General features: G+C 48.9%; 1 protein-coding gene across 5 annotated transcripts in view; it reads right to left on the bottom strand.

Annotated features, from left to right (window-relative positions):
* Positions 1 to 24,898, bottom strand: part of GNAS (GNAS complex locus) — a 54,065-nt gene extending 29,167 nt beyond the window's left edge. For 4 of the 5 annotated variants that reach the window (XM_088026817.1, XM_028089100.1, XM_028089101.1 and 1 more), the window contains exon 1: positions 23,017 to 24,898. In XM_088026817.1, coding sequence (XP_087882943.1) covers positions 23,017 to 24,898 — 1,882 coding nt within the window. Of the gene's footprint in view, positions 1 to 22,673; positions 22,794 to 23,016 lie in introns of all 5 variants that reach the window. The other variant, XM_028089099.1, reaches the window with a different exon arrangement.

Below are 24,898 nucleotides of genomic sequence, written 5' to 3'. Positions count from 1 at the left end.
TCTGCCTTCTGAGTACCAGGATTTCTTTAATAATTGGATCCCCAGAACTGCCTCCAAAAGCATAGCTGTTAAAGAACCTTTCAAAGGAAGTTGATATAAAACTCAGTTGGGACCCAAAGACACCTGATCTGCAAGTTAAATGGATACTCCATTTACTCACCACCATTAAAACCAGCCCCAAGTCTAGAAAAACCTAACTGACCCCAAATTCCTACCATGTTGTTATTAACCCATGCCTCAGGGGGGCGCCCCAGAGCAGGGTAATTTAAAATCACTCTCAGCCTTAAAAGTGAGTTTCTTAGATGGCTTTCTCGTAATTAAGTCAGTAAGTACTCTAAATATATCATTTCAATGAGCTGCCACAAGTTGGCTGAATGCAAAATGTGAAAACAACCAAACTGTTGACTAACTAGTGTGATCCCCAAGGACACGTAACGCTTGAATCTTCAATACAAAATACCTTGATATTTCATTTTCCTTGCACATCTTTAAATGTGTCAAATAAATGTGTTTTCTTCAACCTGGCATAGCTACTCATCTGCTAGATTTACTGAGGGTGTGGAGAGCAGGGAGGGGAACTCCGGAGAAAGGAAGGTGAAGACAGGACTAGAGGAGAGAATTCTGCAACCAACACCCAGTTTCCAAAATGGACACCAAAGGCAGGAGATTTGCGGAGAAAAATATACATGTCATTTCTAAAACGTGCAGAGCAAAACAGCGCGTCTTGCAAATGAAAAATTTTTAAAAAAGCTACTCGCGGCACGCAGACCCCAGGGAAACAAACAAACAATCACTCTAATTTATCGTAATGGAACCCGTGCTTAACCTTCCTCCCAATACCTGGTAATTCTGTGAAATCACCCAGCTGTCTTTCTCTTCCTTTTAGGAACATGACACTGATTTGTCTGGCAAAGACCCATTATTAGAATTCTGAGGTCTGCCTAATGGGGCTACTAATAAATATCTAAGTCATCAATTCTTGACCTTTCTCTCCTGAAATTCTCGGTATGGGGTAAACTGCTGAAAACACCTTTTCAAGGTTCTGTAACTATAACATAAAAATAAAGGATCAAGGCTGGGTGGTTTCGGAGGTCTGAGCACATCTGGGCTCTGCCCTGCCTGAGCCCCGGAGGGAAAGTAAGACTGGTTTAGAGACAGCATCTGGGGGTAATATCAACGCTCTGCTTTGGTCTGAGCTGTTTGCAAATAGACATGAAGTGCACGAGACCGGAGGGCACGGGGGAGGTGCGCCAAGGGGGCCCGGACCCTTCTCCTGCCCCTTCTTCTCATCCCCTTCCTCCTCCACCTGCCTGGCTGCTGACCGCATGGGAAGAGCGGAAGAAAATGCAGCCCCGAGAGTCTAAATTGGCTATCCACATGAGAAAGAAAGAAAAAGAGAAAAGAGTCATGATCTAGTTCTAGTTTGGGTGACTTTGAGATAAAAGGGGGGGGGGGCATCTGCTTTTTTTGAGAAACTGAATCATGGACATTTTTCCTTTTTCTATAAAAGCTACAATTTCTCATCCTTAGTTTTTCCCGGTGGGACTGAGCTGGTTGTAACCTAAGACAAAACAAGGGCTGGTGGCTTCAGCTTCCTCTAAATTCTAAGATGGCTTCAGGCACCCGACAAATCTTGACCCTGATAATGAGGTTGCCGAGAGCCAAGCCATAAAGATGTCTCTTGGCACCATTCTGCCTCCCGGCGCCTGCCTTCATCGGCTTGCTACTCCATCCCCACCGTCCCTCGGCAGACTTCCCATGGCCACTGCAGAGAGAGCAAGAGACTCCGATGTCTTGTTCATGCCCTCCCTTCCTCGTCCCTCAGATGCAGCCTGGCTCCTAGGTCTGTTCCCTCTGGTTCCAAAAAATAAGTTTATCTACGGCATTTGGGCTGTGTTGGGGTGATGTCAGGGTAGGTGGCTGGATGAGCTGTTCCTCTGAGATATTCGAGCCAACGGGCTGGCTGTAGACAAAACAACCAGATGCTTTTTCACGATTACATTTTTGACCAAATTGATTTGATGCTTCGGTGGGAAGAAGACAAAAAACTCAAGTCAAGAAGGTCACCAGAACAGGAAATTTGTGGGCAAGAAGAAGCGATAGGAACAGTGGAAAGCATTACATTTTTCTAGGAATGAAAATCTGAGTTTTCAGATTGTGCTAAATGACTCAAAATTTGCCAGAACAAAGCCACAGCAGAAAGAATGGATGTTTTTAAAGGTTATACTGTTCCTATTTATTTGGCGTTGTTGCTGCCACACAGTGGCCTGAGCCCTCCTTTTTAGCACTGTATAAAATGTAAATGGTCTAAATTGGTCTAAATTAAGAAGCCATCTAATCTCAACCAATACTAATTCTGACATGAGAAATGAGACCAATTCTCCAGACAGGATTATGACCACCGCCGCCTGACATTAACCGATCGCCTCACTGTGTTTCTCAAAGAACGGGATATTTTCCCTTCCCCGAAGTGCCTATTTCTTTCCAAGAGGGGATGAAATCCTCACTCTGTCCTCATTCTGGTATTGGAAAGGCATAATCTCCTAAAGTGGGCTAGCCTTGACCGCCACCCACCCCCCCGCCCGATTCTGCCAGCTTCTGTATCTTATTTGTCTGGTTTTGTTGTTGTTGTTCCTCCAAATTATAAAATCACTATAAAATAAAATATCGAAGTGCCCCAAGGGTTCTAACTCAAGATGTTGTCCTCCAGTGTTTCTCCCTGCAGACCGAACTGCTGGCTCCTAATATTATTTTCCAAGCGAAAAGGGAGGGGAATGGGTTTAGACATATTTTTCTGATCTCTTCTCCTCAACTGGTCCATTGCAGTCAGCACGATCATGGTGCCCCCATCTCTGTCGCAGGCAGAATCGCCGCGTATCTGGATGGAGCAAGAATTTGCATCTCGGCTTGGCTCAGACGGGGAGACTGCAGTGGTTCCAGGGAAGGAGGCATCTCAGCCCAGCCTGCAGTCCCGACCGCAGCCCCCTCCTCTAAGATTCTACAGATGTGGCATTTTGCTTGTTAATCCTCTTGTTAAGTTCAAGAAATAAAGTGGTTTTACTCGTAAATGTCCATAATTCATCTACCACAAAGCCCTAAGTCCCCGCTGTTTCATTATCCACTGCCCGTTAATAATCATCAAAATTAGAAGTGTCTCTAGCAGCACGCCAATTTAGCGAGGGGACTAAGGAGCCCTGGAAAATCACAAATTGTTTGGGGGAAGTTGCCGCAGAGAGTGCCTCCTTGGAGGGAAATAATGCCCATCGGTGTTTAATTCAAGGCCGCGGGGCGCTCGGCGGCGGCGGCGACATCACTTTTAACGAGACATTGTGTAATTCAGTTACACAAAAGCAGCCGAGATGAGCAGGTTCAAATCATGTCTCCTGCTCTGTGTAATTCCGTGCTGGAGGCTTGGAAACAGCCAGCACTGTACGGTGCATGGCACGAAAGAGCCCTAAACGGAGCAGGGAGGTGAAAAGGAGCAGGGAATAATGCACCCTCTAAGTCTGGTGTGTTTCCCCTCTGCTCCTTCCCTGCGAACCCCACCGCTAACCTGGATGCATCCTGCTCCTCCCTTGCTCACATTCCCACTCACAGCAGCTAAGGCTCTTTTCAGCTGACAGCGCGTCTAGTATTCACTTTTACATTTCTCTCTAAACGCTGCCAGACCGGAATCCCAGGGCCCCTCTCAGGGGTTGTGGCAACCCACTCTGTGGGCTCCCCGTGGGCCCAATGCCTAAGATCAGGGCAGGGATTACAGACAAGCCCGGGAGGGTTGCAGGGGGACAGGGGGACTCTTTCCCTGATGCTTGCCCCGAGCTGAATGAGGTCTATCAACATCTGCCTTTCTAACTCTCTTCCCACTCTAAGACATGGCCTCTGCCCATTCGAGCATCAGTCCCTGGCTCTCCCTGCAGCTCCAAGGGCCCTGGATGTCCATTTGGCTCAGGCACCTGACTTTAAGGAAAAAAACACCGTTTTCAACAACGGGCTGTGTGACCACTTGAAACCCCTCTGCTGCTTTCGCAGCCGCTGGAGCAGAACGCAGGCTGGCCTCCTCCTCGGGGTGAAAGTCCCAGCTCGCCCCCACAGAAGGAAGGGAGAGGCCCACACCCAAGCAGCTTGCTGACTTCTGTCCCCTGTGGGCCCTTCCTAGTCACACTTCACCCCTGGCGACAAACAGCAAGGCGCGCCCACCCGAGGTGGGGCCGGGACCTGGGGCTCCTGCGGGACGGCCGGGCGGGGGGCTTCGCTCCCCCTCCCAGGGTCTCCATCACGCTGGTGACAGGCGCTCTGCACTCCCGCTCTGCAGCTCACATCTCTTCCAGAGGTCCCTTCCCTTCCCCCGCCACAAGCCTCCTCTGTAAAAACCAAAAAACATCTTGTTCTTTCATCATAATTAAAGTGCTGTCAGGGAAAATGGCAGGGCTGATTTTTGCTGCAGTTGAAATGACCCTCTCCTTCCTCTTCTCTCATTTGCTAAAGTGGTCCTTTCTCTGCCTGAAATCAGGCCCTTTGGGGATGGAAATTTTAGCTGGAAGCAGAGAGTTCTAAGCAGAATCCTAACCTTGGGAGGGTTGGGGGGGCGGAAATCGATGTTTCGAGCGGCCTCGCTCTGCGGCAAGGTGCTGGCGAAGCCATCTTAACGGGCAGGAGCGGTGCCGGCAGCCACCTCTGGGCTCTGCTCCACGCACGGCCCCTAATTACCAGTCATTGTCAGGGTGCACAATTCAGCCACATGGGGCGGCTGATTCTCCCCCGTTGACTTAGCAGAGAGGCAGGAGGAAGCTGTTCGGAGGAAGTCAATAGGTTCTGGATCTGGGAAGATAAAATCCGAATGCCTTTCACGCTCCCGGGGAAAAGCGTGACTGTGTATTTAATATCGGCAGCGGCCTGCGTGTTTGCGTTTGAAATAAAGCTGTAACTTACACGCATAATTAAATGCCCTCCTCCTCCCAGCCCAGTGCTACTGAGCCACTGGGTGACAGCCCTGCTTGTCAGGGACACTGCAGTGTTTCGGGCTCTCGTCCCGGCAATGGTGTCTCCTCTCGTTTGGTGAAAACGTCACTTTCATCCCCTTGACCGTCACAGAACTTTCTGCAAAGAGCCTTGCAGGTGGGGTGCATGTCAACGTTTGAGAAAACAAAGGACAGAAAAGACGAAAAAACTGGGAAGGAAAGAAAAAAGAAGAAAGAAAGAGCCTACGGCCCTGAGCACCTCTGAGCTCTGCCGTTGGAAGCCCTGACATATGTTCAAATACATATTATGTGAGGAAATCATAATATTCATCCTAGCCTTCAACTACTTACATTCTAAGGAAACTCGTATGTCAGGAGCTTTCAAAATTAGCTTAATTTCCTTTTCCTAAAGATCACACATCTTGGAAAGGCCCCTTTTGAGTTACACTGGGGAGCTTAATTGGCAGGCTTCCGGGTTTCTATGAGGGTATGCTAATATCTAGCAAGTCAAAATGGCAATCCAGGCCTCCCTCAACTGAATCATTAGTTGTTAATGCACCTCTGAGTAACTGGAAGCTAAGGTGTGAAATCAACCCAAGTGTCACTAAGCACCAGTTTTTCCCGAGGCTGTAACGCAGGACAGTTGGGGGGCTGTTTATGTAACATCCGGGCAACAAGACTGTTTTTGCTGCTGGATTATTTGCCGGCCTGGCCTCCTACCTCCCTGCTCCTTCTCCCCACCACCCCCGACATGATTATTATTTTTCTTTTTTAAAGAAAGCAAAGCAACCATATAGTGCTCGAGCCTTTTATTTCCTGACTGTTCTGTGTGTCATAGCAGAGGATGCTGCAGGAAAACACGGGGCTTGTTATTATCGACCCGAGCCGGAATGAGTCAGGCACCTGAAGGCTTCAATCTGGACCTGACTCTGCCACTCGGATGCCCACCCCCAACCCCCCACTGCCAAGCGGAAGCCAGTATGGCACCCCGTAGCACCTGGAGAGCTGGGGAACGGGGGAGGAAGCATCCCAAGGGGAAAAAAAGCCAATTCAATGAATTCACTGCACTGGGGGAGGGTGCCAGGAGGGGGAGAATGGGGGTGCAGCCTGGGACAAGGAGTGAGGAGTGAAGTCCACTGCCCAAGGGCCCCCTCCCGTATCCTTTCCCAATGCCTCCAGTTAGAATTCTACTTCTAAGGACTCCACCATTAAAAATGTGACTCCCTGCCTTTTTTTATTCTTTTGGCCTCACAGAGCTCTTTATTAAAATGCAAATTTCCCCTAAGCGTAGCCCTGTAAGCCTTTGCCAGCTAATGGGATTAACTGAACCGAACACAGCCACCTGCAGGGAGGTAAGGAGGCCCGGGGTCCAGTCTCCACTTCTCAAATTTGCCTGAGGCTCATCTCAAGAGGGCCCAGAACACAAAACACAGGCATCCCTGTTTCGGATCTCTTTGGAAGGGGACTCTGAAGCCAGGGCCTGAGTCCCAGCTGTGGGACCACCTGCTCACTGATTTTCTCACAGCCTTGATGCCCTCATCTCTGCCCACCATTTCTCTTGGGGTGGACAACGCTTTGTTAGTGTCCTGGTAATGCGGTAGGCCGACTGCCCACAAACTAAGGCATTTACAAAGCTGGCAACTTGTCATGAAGGATGCTTTCAAAGTAACTTGGGCGACTGATTTTTCTGAGTAGGCAAGTCCTGAAATGAGTCTTCAGTCACACTGATGGCTCCGCGTGCCTCTCGGGTGCAGAGTGTTCAACGTTACAAACGAGGGGGGCCAAAACTTAACTCTGTGAATCTGAACTTCACTCTTGGAACAAAACCAGTCCCTGTCATCTGAGAGTTCCTGCCGTTCAGTGCTCCACGCAAAAGCATGTCCCCGGTCTTATCGCTAAAGCAAAGAATCTCTATCTGTAGACACACATTAAAAATTTGTTTTGTATATAAAGATCACGTAGGTGCTGAGCATTACAGGAGGCCTACAGGTAAGTAAGATGCTCTTCCAAGAGCAATGCGTAGATAAAAGTATTTGTTAAAGGAAGGTTGGAAATTAATTCTGGAATTTAAGGTGTGTTTTCTTTCCACAGTGACTGGGAACTAATTATACTACCTGAATACAGAATCTCTGTGTTTGCATCAGAGAACAGGAAAAAGAGGCCCAAAGTTCAGGGGCTAAGACGGAGGCCTGCAGCTAAGATGGAGGCCAGCTCAGGGCCTAAGATGGAGGCCTAGAACCAAGATGGAGGTCTGCACCTAAGATGGAGGCCTGGAACCAAGATGGAGGTCTGCAGCTAAAATACAGGGCAGCCTAGAAGCTAAGATAAAAGCACTCCACAGTCCATCAGTTAACTCTGGCAGCAAACTACAAGCACTTTCCCATCCCACCCTCAGAACAGGAATCCCAAAGAAATTCTAAGGTTGGGTAGAAGAATTTGGACCCATCCCCTAAGAGAGTTTTGAGTCCTAGAAGATCCCGGGAGGCACCACCTGGCTCCAGACAGAGCAGGAAAGAGAGAGGGGCTGACTAAGGGCAGTTGTCTGCACCAGCCCTGGCCAGGCCTCTGCAGCCCCCTAGGAAAGCATCGCCCCTGGGTTACACCAAGGGAGAGAGGCCTCGTGGAGTCCCCGGGAGGAAGACTCGTCACCCTGCTAGAGAGGGCTCCATCCCGGCCGGCTTACAAAGTTCCAGCCTCAGACTGACATGAAAATCTACATTGTCCTACCTGCCCAACATGTAGATAACCATTGTTTGTTTTGCCTGAAGCAGCTCTGGCGGGTTCTCTGCAGTTTAATGATTCAGGGCGCAATAATTTCATGTAAGCACTGATTTGGTTTGCCCCACCAGCTTGGAGAAGTGTTGAAAGGTTTCTGAAGTCAGTTTTTTTTTTTTTTTTTTTTTTTTTGACCGTCTTTCCATCTGCTCTGAACTGTTCTCTCTGCCCTAGTTCACTCCTCAGCAGAGACTTCCTGGGTTCGTTCTGATTGTAAGACCATCAAAGGTAGCCGCAAGTCTTAAACTTTTGTCTTCCCCATGGGGAAGGGCACATATTAGGCGTTCGATGTGTGTACAGTGAACAAATCAATGAATGAATGAATGAATGAAAATGCCCAAGTGAAGGCAGACTCACCGACCCGGCAAGGATTTCGTCCTTCTGAGAGGCTTGGCAGACACACCCACTGCTACCGCAAGCTAAGAGACTCTACTAGAAGGGCAAAAAGGAAACAAAGCTATTTAGACATTCAATTGAACCCCCCAATTAGGAAATAACTTATCAGTGAGGGAAAATGGGTATGAATGTACCAAGAACCCGGCAATATTCCACGCTCTTTGCCAAGTTGGACATAATTCTGCATATGAGGTAAACCTCCGATCTGCCAATAGTCAAGAATTTGTAAAATTAATTTGTGACAACTGTTTTCATTTGGAACCGTGATTTTCCTCGCCGGGCGTGTCATTTTATGCTAAATTCCCATTAAACACTTCCCAGCAACCTTTCTCTTTCTCTGAAGAACAACCACGACCCCCCTTTTCTCCCCTGCAACAGTTCCTAAATGTCATAGAAGGCCCGTTTCATAAACATAGTTGTGGCGAGTCCCTTTTCTTGGCCACTGGGATAACAATTGTCTCCCCCGCCCCCCCCCCCCCCCCCCCGCCCCCGGCCCCGATGGCCCCTAATCGACCATTTGCTAAGTCTCAAAGCAATACAAATTTAGGTCAAATCAATTAGTAACACATTTCTAACTCTTGGCACTTGGGAAGAGCGTGAACTTTTCCTGGTGGAGAGAAGCTAAGCCTTGAGAGCAAACTGAGGCACGCTCTACCCAGCAAACCCCCTTCTGCCTCTGTGGGCTGTGCTTTTTTAAACAAACAAAAAAGGGCAAAAATTTGGGAGAACTGGGGTCCCACCGCAACAAATTAGGACAAGACTTTGATTTTTTTTCTTTTCACTTGAGTTAATGAATAAAGTGCAGGACAGAGAGGCAGCTGATGAAATATTTTCCCCCACTAACTCCAGGAAGCTGAAGGTCTGCTCTGCTGTGTTGTTCCTTGCTACAGCCTGAGAGATTTGCATCTGGGTGTGATGGTCCCTCTCGACCCCCCAGCACAGAGCCATCAATCTGTGTCTCCTCCTGCAGAACCCTGCTCCCCCTTCTTCCTCCCCCCATTCTTCCGTACTGAATAGAATGTCTCCCCTCTCTAATGAACATACCCAGGAGAATAAAACTTGTTTTTCCAAAGGCGGGGGGTGGGGGGTGGGGTGGGAGAAGAAAGGAAGGAAGGGAGGAAGGAAGGAACAAAAAAGAAAACAATGCCTATACTGGGTCTGGCTGGAGCCAAATTCTCGAGGACACCAACCTGTAAACTTCTAAGGATTTCCTCAACATCTGAGACGTATACGTAATGTACAGGGTGTTTGCTTTTAACTTTAGGATTGGCTTTGTTTTGCTTTGAGTCATTATCGAATCAAAGAACTCATGAAGACTGGATTTTTTTAAGGACAAAAAGGTCCATTGTGTGCCAGATTTCTTAAAGCAAAACCAAACCACTGAGTGGGGCAAGGCATGTGAAAACGGCTTGGAAGGGGCTTAATTCCTAATTTCAAAAAAAAGATTCCAGAAATCCAACGATCACTGTAGCGTGGGGAGAGGAATCTGGGGAGGCAGAGAGGGCCCACTGTGTGGGAGAGAAGGCGGCGGGCGGAGCTCAGGCTTTCCCTGGCACACCCCCCCAGCCCCGCAGTCCCTGTCCCGCTTTGTGGGCTCCTGGCACCCACGTCGGACCCTAGGGGCACAAGAGGGATGGGGAGGATGCTGCCTCCCACTCCTGCTCCGGGTCCGGCCCTCAGCTGTGCGGGCCGCTCCCAGGAGGCTGGCAGGTCTCCACCCTCTGCCTGTTGCCACTGCCCTGACTTGCAACCTGATCCTCCCTTCTGGACCGTAAGTTCCTAGAGGGTAGGCATCCCGTCTGTGGCTTAGAGCTAAATTTGGCCAAGGCCCCTTTTCTCTTTTAGACTTTCATTTGATCTCCGTGTTTAAGTCTTCAATTCCTTCTGTACCTCCTGTCCTTCTCTCTTTCAACAATAAAGACCTGGCTAAGGGGAGTTGGTTTTTAACTTTGGGTTGGTGGTGGTGGTGGGGGGGTGGTCGTTAGCAAGCGCTCTGGGATTTCAAAAGTTCAGAGAAGGAAAAACAAAGGAAAGGAATTCAGATTCCTCCCCGCCCCCCATCAAGTAGAAGTGGAAGGCGCAATGGCGACCGTGGGAAAACCTCTAAGGAAGAGTGTGTGGGAGGGGGCACAAACACAGAATGGTTTGTATACCGTGGTTAATACCCTCTTTAGAAACATCCATACATCTAGCTGAAGAACAGGAGATAAGGAGATGTAAAATCATGGCAGGGTAAGGGCGGGGTGGGGGGATTTCCTGTCATACTAGAATGTCATTTTAACAATAAATACAATCTTCTGGAAGAAAAAGGGAAAGGGGCAGGTTCCCAGTCCTGTGGGCAACCCAAATGGGCAGTCTGGTCACATGTGGGAGGCTCTGAGCTCTAGAGGGCAAGGTCCCCCGTCAGGAAAAAGGGTGTCTGTGTGGGTGTACGTGTTGGGGGCCTGGGAGCATGGCAAAGAAACCCACCAAATGAACAGACCGAAGGCACCCGGCCCCCTCAAAGCACAGGACGGCAGGACTGGTGTCAAAACTAACCCCCCTAGGGACCCAGGACAAAATGAGACCCCAACCTAACATATCCCTGAAAGGTGGGGCTTTTTTCCATTAGGGCTTCCTACATTCCATCTAGAGAATTCTAAGTGATCCCACTTCCTGAGAGCGGGCAAAGCCATTCTGAGCTCTCTGCTGACCCCTGGTGGGAGAGGAGCTCTACTGGCCCCCAAAAGGTGTTCTAAACAGGGGCAGCCCACCTGTCCTCTACCCCAGTACCCTCCAAATCCTGAGTCACGCCTCCGGGGGCTTCCATGGTCACTTGCCTTGGCCAAGGTTCAGGGCTATAAGTTGGGAGGTGTAGGGAGAAAAAAGAGCAAGCAAGGCTTTAAAGAGGGTCCAGAAGATTATGGGCTTAAGACAGGAATGTTGGAATAAACTTCGTTAACTTAAAGGAATTTTAATAGCAGGGTGGGGGAAGCTTTTGCCTGAAATTAATGCATTTTATTCAGTTCTTTTAACTTTTCAACTATAAAAGAGGGGAACGTATCTGGGAATGGTGTATGGAAGATAAGTTTTGTTGGGAAGGAATGAATTCCCATTCCAGGGCTCAGTAGGGCCTCGCATGAGAAGCTCACGTGGCCCTTCTCAGATGGACGACCTCATGATTTACAGCCACTGCAGGGAGGGAGGGAACCGGGGTGGAAGGAAATGGCGAAAGGGTGCCTGTTCTTTTCAGAACCAGGGAACCTGGCCCCAGACATTGTCAGAGCTAGCCTCCCCTCCACAGAAACTTGGCCTAAAGACGGCAGAGGTGACCTGCCCCACATCCTGAGGTGAAAGGTGGGGGTCCCACCCTTAGGGAAGGCTCTTCATCGACAAGAATGTCCTCAGTGCATTGTGGGTTTGTGGCACAGAAGAGTAGCGGGGGACTGATAGGGGAAAAAACTCAAGCTAGCCCTGAAATCTCAGAGACCCTGAAAAACCCAAGGACACCCTCGTAAGTGAAAGACAAAAACGAGAAACAACAATAGGGATTCGTCGTCAGCCAGTACGTTCTCTTGTCAGCACTGAGCTTCCACCCCAAATCCTGCTCCCTCATCCTCCTCTATCTTCCCATATTGTCTCAAATGCTAACTCCTCCAGGGAAGCTCCTTGGGTTTCCCAGGTAGAAAAGGGAACTCTGCCCACCTCTGAATCTCTTTTCTAGCCCCTGACTGGGGTGGGAAAGATGCACCACTCTCCTCTGCCTCCTGTAAGGACTCTCCCAGCAATGGGTACCCAGAAATTATTAACTATTTACCAAAGGACAACAAATAGGCCTAAAATTTCCTATACAGTCTGCCATTTTGGTAAGGACTCTTTAAAGGCAGGGGGTGTGGGGGGGGGGGCGTGGGGTAGCATACCTGTGCTAGGTAAACTTTTTACAAGAGAACTAAAGTTTTAAAGTGAGGAGGGCATCCCTCTCATTTTTCAGATGAGGGAAACTGGGACCCAGTTAGATTTGCCCAAGGTCTCAGAGCTGGTTCCCAGAAGCAGCATGGCACACACGTGGGTTAGGAATTTGGAGGTCACTGTGATAGTGTGTTTTTCCGCACTGGCTAAGGTCTCTAGAGCCACTAGTTAAAAAGTGACAGGATTTGTCCTCAGAAATCAATTGTTCAACGGAAGAATCTTTAAAACTATACCCTAGGCTTTGGGGTCGGGGGCTGTGTCCCTGAGAAAGATGATTAGGGGAGGGGGATGCAGAGCCCTGCCTAAGGCGGAGCACGCGGTGAGTTTTGAAAAGGCAGGCTCCCAACAGTAAAAGCCGAGCGCCATCTGCCAGCCAGCTCCGAACAGCCTCGCTTTATTTTACTGTTTCTGTTTCCCAGCCCCAAACAGTTGCGGAATCTCAACTCTTTCCCTAAAAACAAGCTATTTCCTGCTCCGAGGCCCCCTAAAAAAGGAATCTAATTGTTAAAAAAAAAATCTTAAAATAGAGGGGGAAGAAAAGGAAAGCAAGAAGGGAATAAGAATTCCCTAGAAGGTTGATTTCTGCTCCCATCTCTGCGCTGGGCAAACCTCTGCGGGGACAGGACAAGCCCCGAGGGTCTTCTCCTTGACCCCTTCTTCCCGCAGGATGAAAGGTCAACTCCCAATTTTGAGCCTGCTCTCATATCTGAAGTCGGACCCCCCCCCCCCGCCCACCTCTGGGGGATCAAGGTTTTCAGATCAGAAAGAAAAAGAAAAATGAGCCCTCTGCCACCTGTCAACTCAAGTCTCTGGATAAGACGTCTACAAGGGTTTTTGATGTACTCTACCCAGAATCCTTTTAAGACCTGCCCACCCCCTACCTTGGGTCACTCGTTACTTCTTTATACCTCCAGCTGGACACAGAGATACCCCCTGGCTTTCTCTTAGACCACCCATCAAATTTAAGTCCCTCCCGTGACCACGGCAGGACCTCAGGATTACTCTTGCAGAATCATCACAAAATGAAGGCTTGTCAACACTTGAAAGATAATCAACCTTTGGCCTTTTCTGGATGTCACTTGGCAAATTCATGGGATCCTTGAATAATAGAGCGCTAGAAACCACCACCGTCCCAGGAATGAGAAACCTCCCTAACGCCTAAGGCAATCTCTTTCCACTCTCCTAGAACCCTCCAGAAAAGCTGGGGATCCTCCGCCCATCCCCTCTCCCATCAGATCAGACTCTCTCCCCCATCAGGGCAATGCGGGAAGACAGCAAGGAATAACCACCATACGCTCAACCCCATGCCAAACCACCCCACGATAAATGATTTCCTAAGAGTGCTCCAGAATGACTGGATCCCATCAGGAAAATTTCCAAAGACTCCCACTAGGAAAGGGGAACCTTCCTTCAAGTGTCCATCTTAAAACCAGCCCTGGTCATTTGTAAAACAAAATGATCTAACATGCTTCCCATTTAGCAGCAAAAAGGAAGAAATGAAATCACACACAAATGTTTAATTATAAATAGCTATTAGTTTTCTGGCAACCCAACTTTCAAAAATTTTCCCCTAATGTCTGGCATTTGTTTTGGGTTCTGCCCGGAGTCTTCTAAGTATTTCCTTGGAAAGATGTTGTACTTGGTCCCAGGCAAAATGTCAAAATCAACATTCAAAAAACATGCCTTGGGTAATTTCGAGGATTCTGCAATAAGGATGTGTTAGTTAGAGGCACTTCACTTAGCTAAACTCGAAACACATAAAAAAATGATATTTTTAAATTTACATATCTGATAAATAATGTATCAAACTACCAATCACTTTCTACTCCTCACCCTAAAGTAATCCCAATAATAAAAGCAAAAGTATTTAAATTCATATAGATGGCTGGGGATGGAAAGTAGTTCTTCTCTTACTTTTTTTTTTCCTTCTAGACTTTGTGATTAACAAAGATCACAAATTCCAAACACTTTAAGGAAAAAAAAAAAAACACTTTGCTTAAGACAAATTCAATCTGATGAATCTATAAGATCGAACAGCTCTATCGAAAGACCAGATGGGGGCAAGAATATAAATGCGTTGGGCTCAAAATACAATAAAGAAGCAATATAAGTCTTCTTCTATAACGATTAACTGGGGGAGAGTCTGTTTAGGTGCAAGGTTGGGGGTGCGGGGGAGTCAGGCCCCGGTTTAAAAATAAAATCATGATTTAGTCTTGTTATGATTGTTACATACCAGATGCTGGTTATAGATTCTGCCCTAGGATGGAGGAGGGGGCGTTTACCACCTTTTCCAAGACCAAGTGCAAGACTCTTGATCAGGAAATGTCCTTGGATTATGACTTCTGACACAACTATGTTTTATTTCTAAAAGATCTCATTTTACCTTTCTCAGGTAGTCATTCAGAGGCATTCCTTCCGTGGGACCCCACCACCACCCCACAAGGTAACTTTCTGCCTTGAAATATCAGTTGCTAAAGGTTATGGGTCACTTCCATGCAGTTGGGCTGGCCCCTGTGGACCTGGGACTAAGGTGACCAGCTAAGAGCCTACATCCATGTGTGTGCGCACACACTACCAATTAAAGGCTCCATTAATGTTTTGTGGGACACATGCAAACCCAGTGCTGCTCTATTAACAGTTATCTGAGTACTAGTTCTGATGATCCTGGCATCCTTCTCTACAATGCAGAGTGAATTACTTTAGCACACACCAGACAGAGGGAGAATCCCCAGCCTGCTACAAAAGAACCTCTAAGTGGTAGAGATGATCATGAAAGGGTTAAAATCTATTTAAGCATTGATTTATCCCGGCCCATTGATTGGCTATGGGACTGAATTTGTTAATCAGAGTCTTTGACCAATTCATTACTTACTTCCCTGGAATAATTCCCTTTTCTGTCCTATTTAGGGTCATCTGAGTCACCTTCTTTTCTGTGATTTTTTGGAAATTACTTCTACCCAAGAACGCAGGGTCGCCTCCACTGCGGCAAACATTTCTGAATGGTTATTAGTAACTGGAGTCAATAACCTTTCTCTCTGAAGATATCTTTTCTTTTCAAGGTGCTCAATTGTGACATGTGTGATCTCAACCTTCCCCAGAATTTGATACTGATAATGTTAGGGCAGGAAGTTATCAACTGGGGATGCTGCTGTCCCCCAGGGGACACAGTTCTGATTGTCGCACAGTGTGTGTACCTAGTGGTGGTGGGGTGGGCTGTGTGTGTGTGTGAGGGACAGAGATGGGCATCCGGGAGGCAGAGATCAGGGATGCTGCTGGACATCTATATAGAGTGCTGCTAACAGACAGCTTCCACGACAAAACATCAGTAGAACTATTATGGAGGACCCTCGTGTTAGACACGGCCCCTAAAATGCTCCCCAAATCCCACCGCCTAGCCAACAAACAAGGAGATGTCACACCTTACAAACAAAAGGCTGGGTTCGACTAAAGCTTCGGGGCCTAGGAGATGTGGGCTTTGTCCCGGGGTGCGGGTGGTGGTGAAAGTGGAGCAGGACCCTATCCACCCCTGCTCCATGTGCCCTTCCCTCTCATTTAATCATAGATGTGACACCTTTTTTTTTTTTGCCTTACACCGTCTCACCATCTAGTGGCCACCTGAAATATCAACTCACCTTCACCATCTCTGGGCCCTACTAAAGTCAGTCATTAAAACATTCACAGCTGTGGGGGCAGGGGGGGCGGAAGGACCCCTGAATGATGGATATGATTGTATTAATATGTTAATTACGCATCTCGTAGGCCTAATGGACCCATATAGACAGAGGCTGTAAGGAATTAAGATGGACACTTTCTACGATCTGAGAAGCCCCAAAAGGCCAAAAAAAAAAAACCTCAAGGGACTGATGACAAATAAGGTTTCATTTTTTATAAACAAGGACCTCGCAGGCTTTTGCTTAAGTCCTTCGGATGCTAAGGAATTAACATAGACGAGAAGATTGAAAAGGGTGTGTTCACATGGTCCCAGGCATTTAAGTACCCAGACCCTTCCTAAGTAACACCATCTACTCCCGACAGGTTGGGGGTTTTCGTCATTTTCAGTTGGACCCAGGCCGGTGAAACAGGCCTTCCTGGCCCTGGACTCTAGCACTGCCACCTGACTTCAGTTTTGGGGCATTAATTAGGATGAGCATTAGTCTTTCTTTTCAAAAATCCTGCAAACTTACCTGAATACAGCCTCCCTATGAAAATAATAATAAAAAAATCCCTTCATAGTCATCTGCACACTAGCCATTGGTTTGATGAAAGGAAAAACTGTTCTATTTAATAATTAGAAACGAGGCGGGAGGTGACAGGGTCTGTTGACTGGGGGAGGCAAGAGCTGTGTCAACCAAGGGGGTGCCTCTGGGTGCCCCCGGCCTCCCGGTTAGACTCAACTGTGGTCTAGCGGGGATGGGGAGCCGGATCACGGCACTCCTTAGGAAGTGGGTGCAAGAGATCTTCCTTCCCATTATCAGCTCATTAAAGGCAGTTTAAGGTACTTACTCTGTCCCACACACCAAATGTGTGTGACAACGTCGGAAACGCTGACTGACTCATAATAAGTCTGGGATCAGATAACAATTTATACACCTCTCTCCTCGCCCCAAACTGAATCATTAAGAAGCATTTAGTAAGATCTAATGTTCAAGTTCTGTGGGCAGAGCTCCACGAGTCAAGGCTCCCGAATTCTCCTGAGGTTTAACAAATTACTCTGCAGTGCAATTTGGGATTTTCCCTCCAAGCGAGTACAACAGAGGCACACTCCCTTCATTTTCATGACTCTGTCACAGATCAGTTCCCTAACATTCTTCCCATGTTACAGCGCCCAGTTCCTGCACAGGCCACCCTCTGGTAATTCTAACGTGAAAGGTGGGCACCCGTGTGCTCACTGTTTGTCAGAGACCAGAGCATCCTGGGTCCCAAATGAGCGTGTGATGATCAACAACAATTAAACATCAAGCATTGCTTTTTCTTGTTGTTCTTACCTCATTCTTGGAGGTCTCATCTTCAGTCCCACTGGCTGGCCTGCTTCATCGTCTGGCTGTCAGAAGGGAGACTAAAAACAATCTTTTTTTTTTTTTTTTTGCATGTGTAGTAAACATCCAACAATCTGCGCTCAGGTCCCTGGGTTCAACCACAGTATGGAGTTGGTTTATAGATTGGAGGATAATATAAATAATAAAAGAGAAGGTGGGGGGAGGTGGGGGAAAGGAAAGGGGGAATAGGGAAACTTTTTCAGGACAAGTAAAAACAGGGTCTCTCCTCATCTTCTCTTGGCCACGTCACTCACCTGAGAGTGACTTCACACAACCCTAAATTCGGCAAGGTGTCATCTGTCTCCTGTTTGAGCTGACCTTAATTTATAAAGTATGTACAAAGAGTGTACTCTGAAACGTAGCGGAAGAATGGGTGCCTAGTACTTTTAGAATTTACAAGTTAACAGTCTCATGGGGAATACAGAAAACAGACAAACAAAAACCCCAAAATCTTACTTGGAGCAGGGAGAGAAAAGTCGAAGAGAATTTCTAGAAACAATGGTTACCATTTATTGGGCACTTGCCTGTGCCAGGCACAGGGTTGAGAATTTCTACAGGGTAACTTCACTTCTGGTATCTGGCCCTCTTTTTAGAGGAGTCACGGAAAAATGACAGGTCTACCTCTGATTCTTCTGGAAATGCCCCTCCTCTTCCGCATTCAGAGGCTCCCTGGCCTACCCCCACGGTACTTTGTATCTGGGGCATCCCACCTGTCCTTTCAGAAAGGCCACTGAGGATTTGTTGATTCTTCAGCAGGGCTCTCAAGGAGAGACAGACTCAGGCTGATTCTCCTCCGTCCCTGAAGGGGCAAGATCTCATGCCCAGGGTAACCACAGGCCAGAATAGGAACCTGATGCGACAAAACCCCTTTCCAGTCTAATTCAGGGAAATTTGTCAAGGAGGGTGTAGCAGAGCCATAGTCTCAGAGTCCCTGTTACTGGGGGGCACCAGGGCTGGAGAGGGCTAATTGTTAGACTGACCAACGCTTGAGTGTTTCACTTGGGGGGGGGGGGCAATCTTGTCCTATCAATCGGCCCAGCCCTTCCTATTTTGAAAACTGTGACTCTTCCTGAGAAATTTGATTTTGAAATGGACAAGTGGCATGTTAATTTCACATTCCACTAGGAACCCCAGGAGGCACAAGGTGGGTTTGGAAAGAACACCCCTGCCACCAGTTAAAGAAACCAAGAAGCGTAGAAACCAATTTTAATTCTATTGAATGAAAGCCTATTTCTGTGCCTCCTGAAAGTTACTTTATGTAGAAGCACTGGAATGCCACAATTTTGCTGGGGGTGACGGTGAGTTTTATTTGGGGGGGGGGGAGGAAAGGACTCCGAAAAGAAGTAGAGGCATGACAGTACGAGGAATTTCAAATCTAGGCAGTTAGGCTACCTTCTCTTAAAAAATATACTTTTTTTTTTTTGCTTAATACCAACATTCCCGCATAAAAGTCAAACATGATTTCTAAGACTATGCGCTAACTTCTGCTAAGTAGGAATTAAGCTCCAACTAAAAGTAAGGAATACTTAAAAAATCACTATGAAGAATATTAAAACAAGAGTTATTTTAATAGGGTTATTTGATCCAGGCCAGGATTTTAAGCAGTCTGCTTCTCTAACACTGTACATATAGGGAGCTAGGCACTGAAGCCCACTTTTTAGTATTATTGTTAATTATTATTATTTTATTTATTTTTTTGGTGGAACTCTGAGTAAGGAAAGCTTTAGACCCCACTGAAGAAAACCACAGAGGATCCTAAAGGAAACCTGCAGTTGAAAAAGAACAAAGCCCAATAAACAAACTAAGACTGCAGTGTTGGCAGATGAGTTAAAGCAAATGTGGAAACCAAATATCACCGTAGTGATGACAGGTATCTCAGAAATGGGGGAGCTCACGTGTCATGTACACTCAATGGACATTTATAACCAGTGATCTGTTGGGTTTGGCTATCTTTCAGAAAGCAGAAGACTGCTAGACACCTGTCATTTGACAAGGGATTTGAAGAGCACATAGCACACGCACAATCATGCTTTACATTTAAATAATGCTTCATCGCTTATTACCACCTTTTTTGTTAAGCACTGTCTTATCTGAATTAGAAACTTTTGATTCCTTCACTTACCTTGCAGTCTTTGAGCAAAAGTCCCTGACATTTAATCTCTGAGCTTTCAGTTTATTTGCCTATGACATGGGGTCCTACCACATTTTTATTGCCCAAGGCTGTTTCAAAGGACAAATGTGACTTAGATGAAAGGCTTTTAAAAATACAATAAGAATGTGGTATCATTATGCGTGATCATTACTATTACTGGTTACTAATACCTGAAGGCAGGGAGGCTATCCCTTTCAAGTCAGGAGGGGGTGTGCAAAAAGCCCAGGGACCCACTTTTCTTTGCCTAATATCAATTTCCCATGATAGACATAATGTGGGCAAATTACAAAAATGAACCTACTTGTATAGAAAACATTTTTTTGGAGACAAATCTATGGGAAATTGTATTTTAAAAGGCAGTAAAGAGTTTTGGCCTTCGAGAGGCATAAAATACTACTGGGGAGACAAATAGGGAAAATCACAAAAGTCTCTTAATTCTAAAGATTTGGTGGCCTGATAAGCTATGCCCTCCCCACTGCACCAAAAAGCTCAGTGGAGGCATTCCGAATAAGGAAAAATGGCTGTACTAAAGAAGAAGAGGAGAAAAAAAAAAAAAGGCCCTCTGCATGATGGGATGTAATGCATCACTGTTGTACCTGGTGGCATAAATAAATTATCATACAATTAACTGAGACTCACTGTATAAATAAAGGGTCATGACAGGATGGCCATTATCATCTATAGCATTTGCCTGCACACTTTTATGAAATGTAGCAGATACTAAAAAATTCGAATCTACATGGCCCTTCAAGTCTTAAAAAAACGGGGGACTCATACCCAAACTGGGTTTCCAAAAACATGGAAATAGTCTATTACTGAATAGTCAAATAAAAAAAGCCTTCATCTCTTACATATTCTAGAATTTGTCATGTTATTGATTATCTATCTCCTTTAAAAAAATTCCCTCTAATATGGTTAAACTGGGCAATAAAAATGGAAACAGTATATACACACAAACACACACAGTTGTAAAGCAACAGATGAGTGTGCATGTCACAAATTCATAACCATATGGAAGGATGCTCTTTTGACCTGCATTTTCAGTGGTAGGAATATATGGATGTCTTGTTTTATGTTAGAATTAGACTGTTAGTAAGAGGTCTTGTCCTAAATATAAGTCCTCATCCTTCTTTCCTGCCCTCTCTCCCCCAATCAGTAACTGAGACCCCGATGGGGTACCGCTCTTGTCACTTTGGCCAAATGAAGGCTGGTCAGAAATGAGCCGTTTCGACAAACTGCATTATGGCAGCAGGTAACACCGGCTGTCCTAGTTCAGGCTCGTGTCTGATGTAGCCTGGGGTTTGGTCTTCTTGACCAGCTGGCTCCCTGAGAGCAGAGTCAGGACCACTGTGGGATGACCCCAGTAAATTTCCTTTTATTAAGGTTAATTTTGCACCCTGGATACAAAACAAGGGTGAGCAAGGTAAACTTCTAATATTCTTAAGGCTTGGCCCCAGACATGGACTGACAGTTTGCTGCAGGGTGGGCATAATCTATGGTTTTAAGCCTCCAGTCCTGATTTAAGTGGACTGTGCTTTCCACCCCAACTCCCCCAGAACAGAGGACCCGGCAAGTGAGGGACACTGTCACCTGGCTTCCTGTCTGTACCCACGTGTGTCCCCTCCCCATCAGAGGCCAGCTTCCCAGAGCTAAGCTCAGAATATTGAAATGGGACTGTTATGGCAAAACTAGTTGTCTGCGGGAGAAGAGCGTGTTGTCATCTAAGGCTCTGGCTATCAGTACGGTTGGGACATCCCAAATTTAAAACTGCATCCCTTCTATATGTGATTGAGAAAATGACGACATCATTATTTCCCTGGGTGGGTGGCACTAAAATGACCACAGTGTTTAAAACTGTGATTTGTGAAAGACACACATGTCACAGAAGCCAATAGTTATTGTCCATGTCATTACTAAAAAGCATCACACATTATAAAATATTTCACCAACAAATGTAGCCCAGCTTTAGAAATTGTGATCTTTAAATCCCTTGAAAGGTCTTAAAGAATAAAATAAAGAAATTAAGGTTGTGGAGCTTCACTTTTGAAATTTTCATTCAAGCCACAGTCAGACCCTTGCTAATTGCTCTGATGGACTGTGGCACAAGGAGCCAGCACCTCAGCTGGGAGCCAAGGGGAGGCTGGAGGAGGGGAAGTAGGGGGTGTGGGAAGAGCCACAGAGGTGGGGAGATGGGGGGGAGGGACTTGTTGTGTGTGTGTGGGAGAGTCCTAGAGGGGCGAGGGGACCCTGAAAGGTGGGAAAGATGAAGAGAGAAGGAGGAGAAGGCGGAGGGCCGCCAAACGTACCCGATGTGGTTATGAACACAAGACCTTTTTAATTTCTTGGTATCCCAAGTCCATTCGCAGAGGATCTTACCTTTGATCCTCTCTGCCCCCAGCTAAAGCTGCTTGAAAAGATTCACATGCAAACATTTACATATTTCACAAGTCATAGTCACAGTTTTACCACATATCGTCCATATACTTAAAATACACTGGAAACATTTTTAAAATTTTTTATTTTAATTGCATTTCGAAGACAAGACAGCATTCCACTCCCAACGCATAACAGTCTTTTTTAAACCAAGCCCCTCCTACTGTACTCTTTGTAAAAGTGTAAATGATTGGCTTACCTCGGGCTCTTCCCTAGGAAAAAAATTATTTCATATTTTTTAAACACAGCCACGCCCACCCTCTTGGACCCAGTCCCGTGTAGGTTTAGATCCAGACCTGCCTGTAGCAGATTAAGTGGGTTTTCCCCCCCCCTCCTCCCTCCATCCCCCCACCAGGTGAGCTGAGTGTGTGCAGAATACTGAACTTTATGTGTGTAGCCCCGACGCCCCAGATACCTGAGTGTCTGGTTTTTCAACCGTAAAGGCGGGAGGGTTTGGCGAACGAATGAGAAGTGAGGAAACGCTTAGCGCAAAGGGAAAAAAGAGAGAAAGACATACAGAAAAAAGGTTATGGAGGCCAGCGAGAGGCGGCCCCCTCTCTCCCGCGCCAGTGGCCCGACACACTCCCCAAGATGTCCCACCAGCTTCTCCTCCGCATTTTTCGCGCCGCCCGCTGCAGAGCGCCAGCGTCCAGGTACCACCAGAGTGTGCAAACACGGAAAGTTTTTGCCCGCGCCATGGCGCAAAACACAAGACAGCCCGTTCCCCAGTACGAGTACACAGTCGGCGGGTAATCTGGGGGTGCCAGGGATGGGAATTGGGGGACACTTGAGCATATCATGCACAGGCGGACACAATATGGACACCAACACACACCAACGACAAGCTGTCTGAGTCCAAGCAGCAGTGCCAGGCGAGGCGGGGGCGCACCTTCCCCAACGACCCCAGCCCACCACGGCCCCAACCGGCCTAGCCTGGGGAACCCCGGGGCCCCTCCCCGGCAGTTCCTGGCTCACCTGAAGCCCCCGCCTTTCTTGCCGGCCCCCACCCCAGGACTCGGGGGCATCTTACGGTCGCTGGCGCTGGCTTGTCCAGCCGGAAACGACCCTCAGTGTTGCTCGGCACCACTTTTCTCCCTGGAGGGCACATACTTCGGCCACCCAAGCCCAACCGAGGCCCCCTCCCGCTCCCAGGGCAAAGTTAGGGCCCCTCACTGGAACTTTCTAGCAGTCTCTTCCCGCCTCGGCCTGGACCCCCTCCTCCCGCTGCCAGGCCCTGAGCTCCACCGGGCAGCCCTGCCACCCCCTCCCGGGGTCCCCCGGCGGCCCTGCTCCCCGCGGGCAGAGTCCGCCGCATTACCTAGAAGCAGCAGGCGGTGCGTACACATGTACCCCATCTTTTCCTCCTGGAGTTGTTTGTCGATGAGCTTGCTGCGTTTCTTCTCTGCGCGCTTCTGGGCGCGCTTCTCCAGGGCTTCCTTGCGCATCTGTCTGCGCTTCTCCGCCAGAGGAATCTTCTTGACCTTGGGGCTGTGCGAGGCTTTGGGCTGGGGGCTCTCAGATCGGCCGAAGCAGCCCCCGAAGGCCTGCATGAGGAAGTTGCGGAGCAAGTTGCGCCGGGGCTTTCGGCGGCGACGATTTCGCCGGGGCTGCAGCCAGCGGCGGCATCCGGAGGTCCCATCGTCGGACTCATCGCTGCTGTGGTCGTCGTCGCTGCTGACCGACCCCTCATCGTCGTCGCGGCTGCGGCCAGACCTGCCCCGCCAGGCAAACGCGCGAGGAGGCTGCGGAGTAGGCGGATCGGCAGCCTGGATCTCGGGGCTGGGGGGTCTAAGGAAGCGGAGCTTGGGTCGGGCTCCAGACGCAGGGGCGGCAGGGGCTGCCCGGGCGGCTGGAGCAGCTGCCCCGGCGGCTGGAGCGTCAGGGGCGGCTGGAGCGTCAGGGGCGGCTGGGGCTGCCCCGGCGGCTGGAGCTGCCCCGGCGGCTGGAGCGTCAGGGGCGGCAGCGGCTGCCCCGGCGGCTGGAGCATCAGGGGCGGCAGCGGCTGCCCCGGCGGCTGGAGAAGCAGGCTTGGCCCCGGCGTCAGGGGCTCGGTCCCCCGGAGAGGGGACTTTTCCTCCCTCCGCAACAGCGGCGGCTGAGCCTCCTTCCATCTCGGCTGCTTCTCCCTCAACTGGGGGTCTCTCTCCCTCTGCTCGCTCTCTCTTAACTGGGGCTCGGGAGACCTCGATGGGCGGGCCGTCAAGCGCGATTGGGGGGCTGTCCATGTTGACGGGAGCGTCGTCGACCCCAACGGGGGCGCTGCCAATCTCGAGCGGGGGTCCGGAGATCTCCATCGGGGGGCTGTCGCCCGCGAAGTGTGGAGGAGATCTGACAGCCTCTCGGGATGGGCTGCCGATGGCGCCTGGGACCCAGAGGGGGGGCTCGTTCGCGGCGGGAGCGAGGAGGACCGCACTCGGGACCGCGGGTGCCGCGGACTGGCCGCCGCTGCCGCCGTCGATTTGTGGAATAGCTCGGGGGAGCCCAGGGGGTGGGCTGTCGTCCCCAAAGGCTGCTCCATCAAACTCAAATGGCATAGCCTCCTCAGGGGGAGGGCTATGGTCTCCTCTGAAGCCTGCGTTTGCAGGTCTGAGAGCTTGGGGCTCCTGCGGAGGAGTGCTAAAGACCCCCGCACCTGGGCCTCCCGGAGCGAGGTCTGAGACCTGCAAGACAGGCTGGTTGCCACCTCCCTGGGCAGGCTGCTCAAACTCAAAGGGCATGGCTTCTTCGGGTGGAGGGCTGTAGCCTCCCAGGCCTGGTCCGGCATCACCGAAGGCTCCAGGCTCCATGAGCGCCTGGCTGAAGACCTCAAGGCCTGCACGGGCCCCAATGGTGTCTCCAGGCTGCTCCGGGGTAGGCCAGAAGCCTCCTGAGCTGGGCTGCTCGACCTCGAAGGGCATGGCTTCCTCAGGAGGTGGGCTGTAGCCTCCATGGGCTCCGGCTTCCTCGATGGCCTGGCCCAGGTCCTGCAAGTTGGGCCTGGAGACCTCTGGGGGTCCACAGGCCTCGCCTTCACTCTCGATGGGGACGGGCTCGCTGTGAGGCGGTTCGGTCTCCATCTCTTCGGCTGCGCCAGGCCCAGAACTGGGGGCAGCTGCCCCTGGGGCCTCCAAAGATGGTTGCTCGGGCTGCTCCCCGAGTTCAAGGGGGATATCGCGTTGTCCTGACATATTATTGCCGTCGAGGCAGTTGCGCACGCCCAT

Source organism: Eumetopias jubatus, unplaced genomic scaffold (genome assembly GCF_037043125.1).
Source record: "Eumetopias jubatus isolate StellerSeaLion01/CBP00866 unplaced genomic scaffold, mEumJub1_p1.0 scaffold_9, whole genome shotgun sequence".
NCBI classification, from domain to species: Eukaryota; Metazoa; Chordata; class Mammalia; order Carnivora; family Otariidae; genus Eumetopias; species Eumetopias jubatus.
Note: the sequence above shows the minus strand (reverse complement) of the source record. Positions and strands in the feature narration are given on the sequence as shown.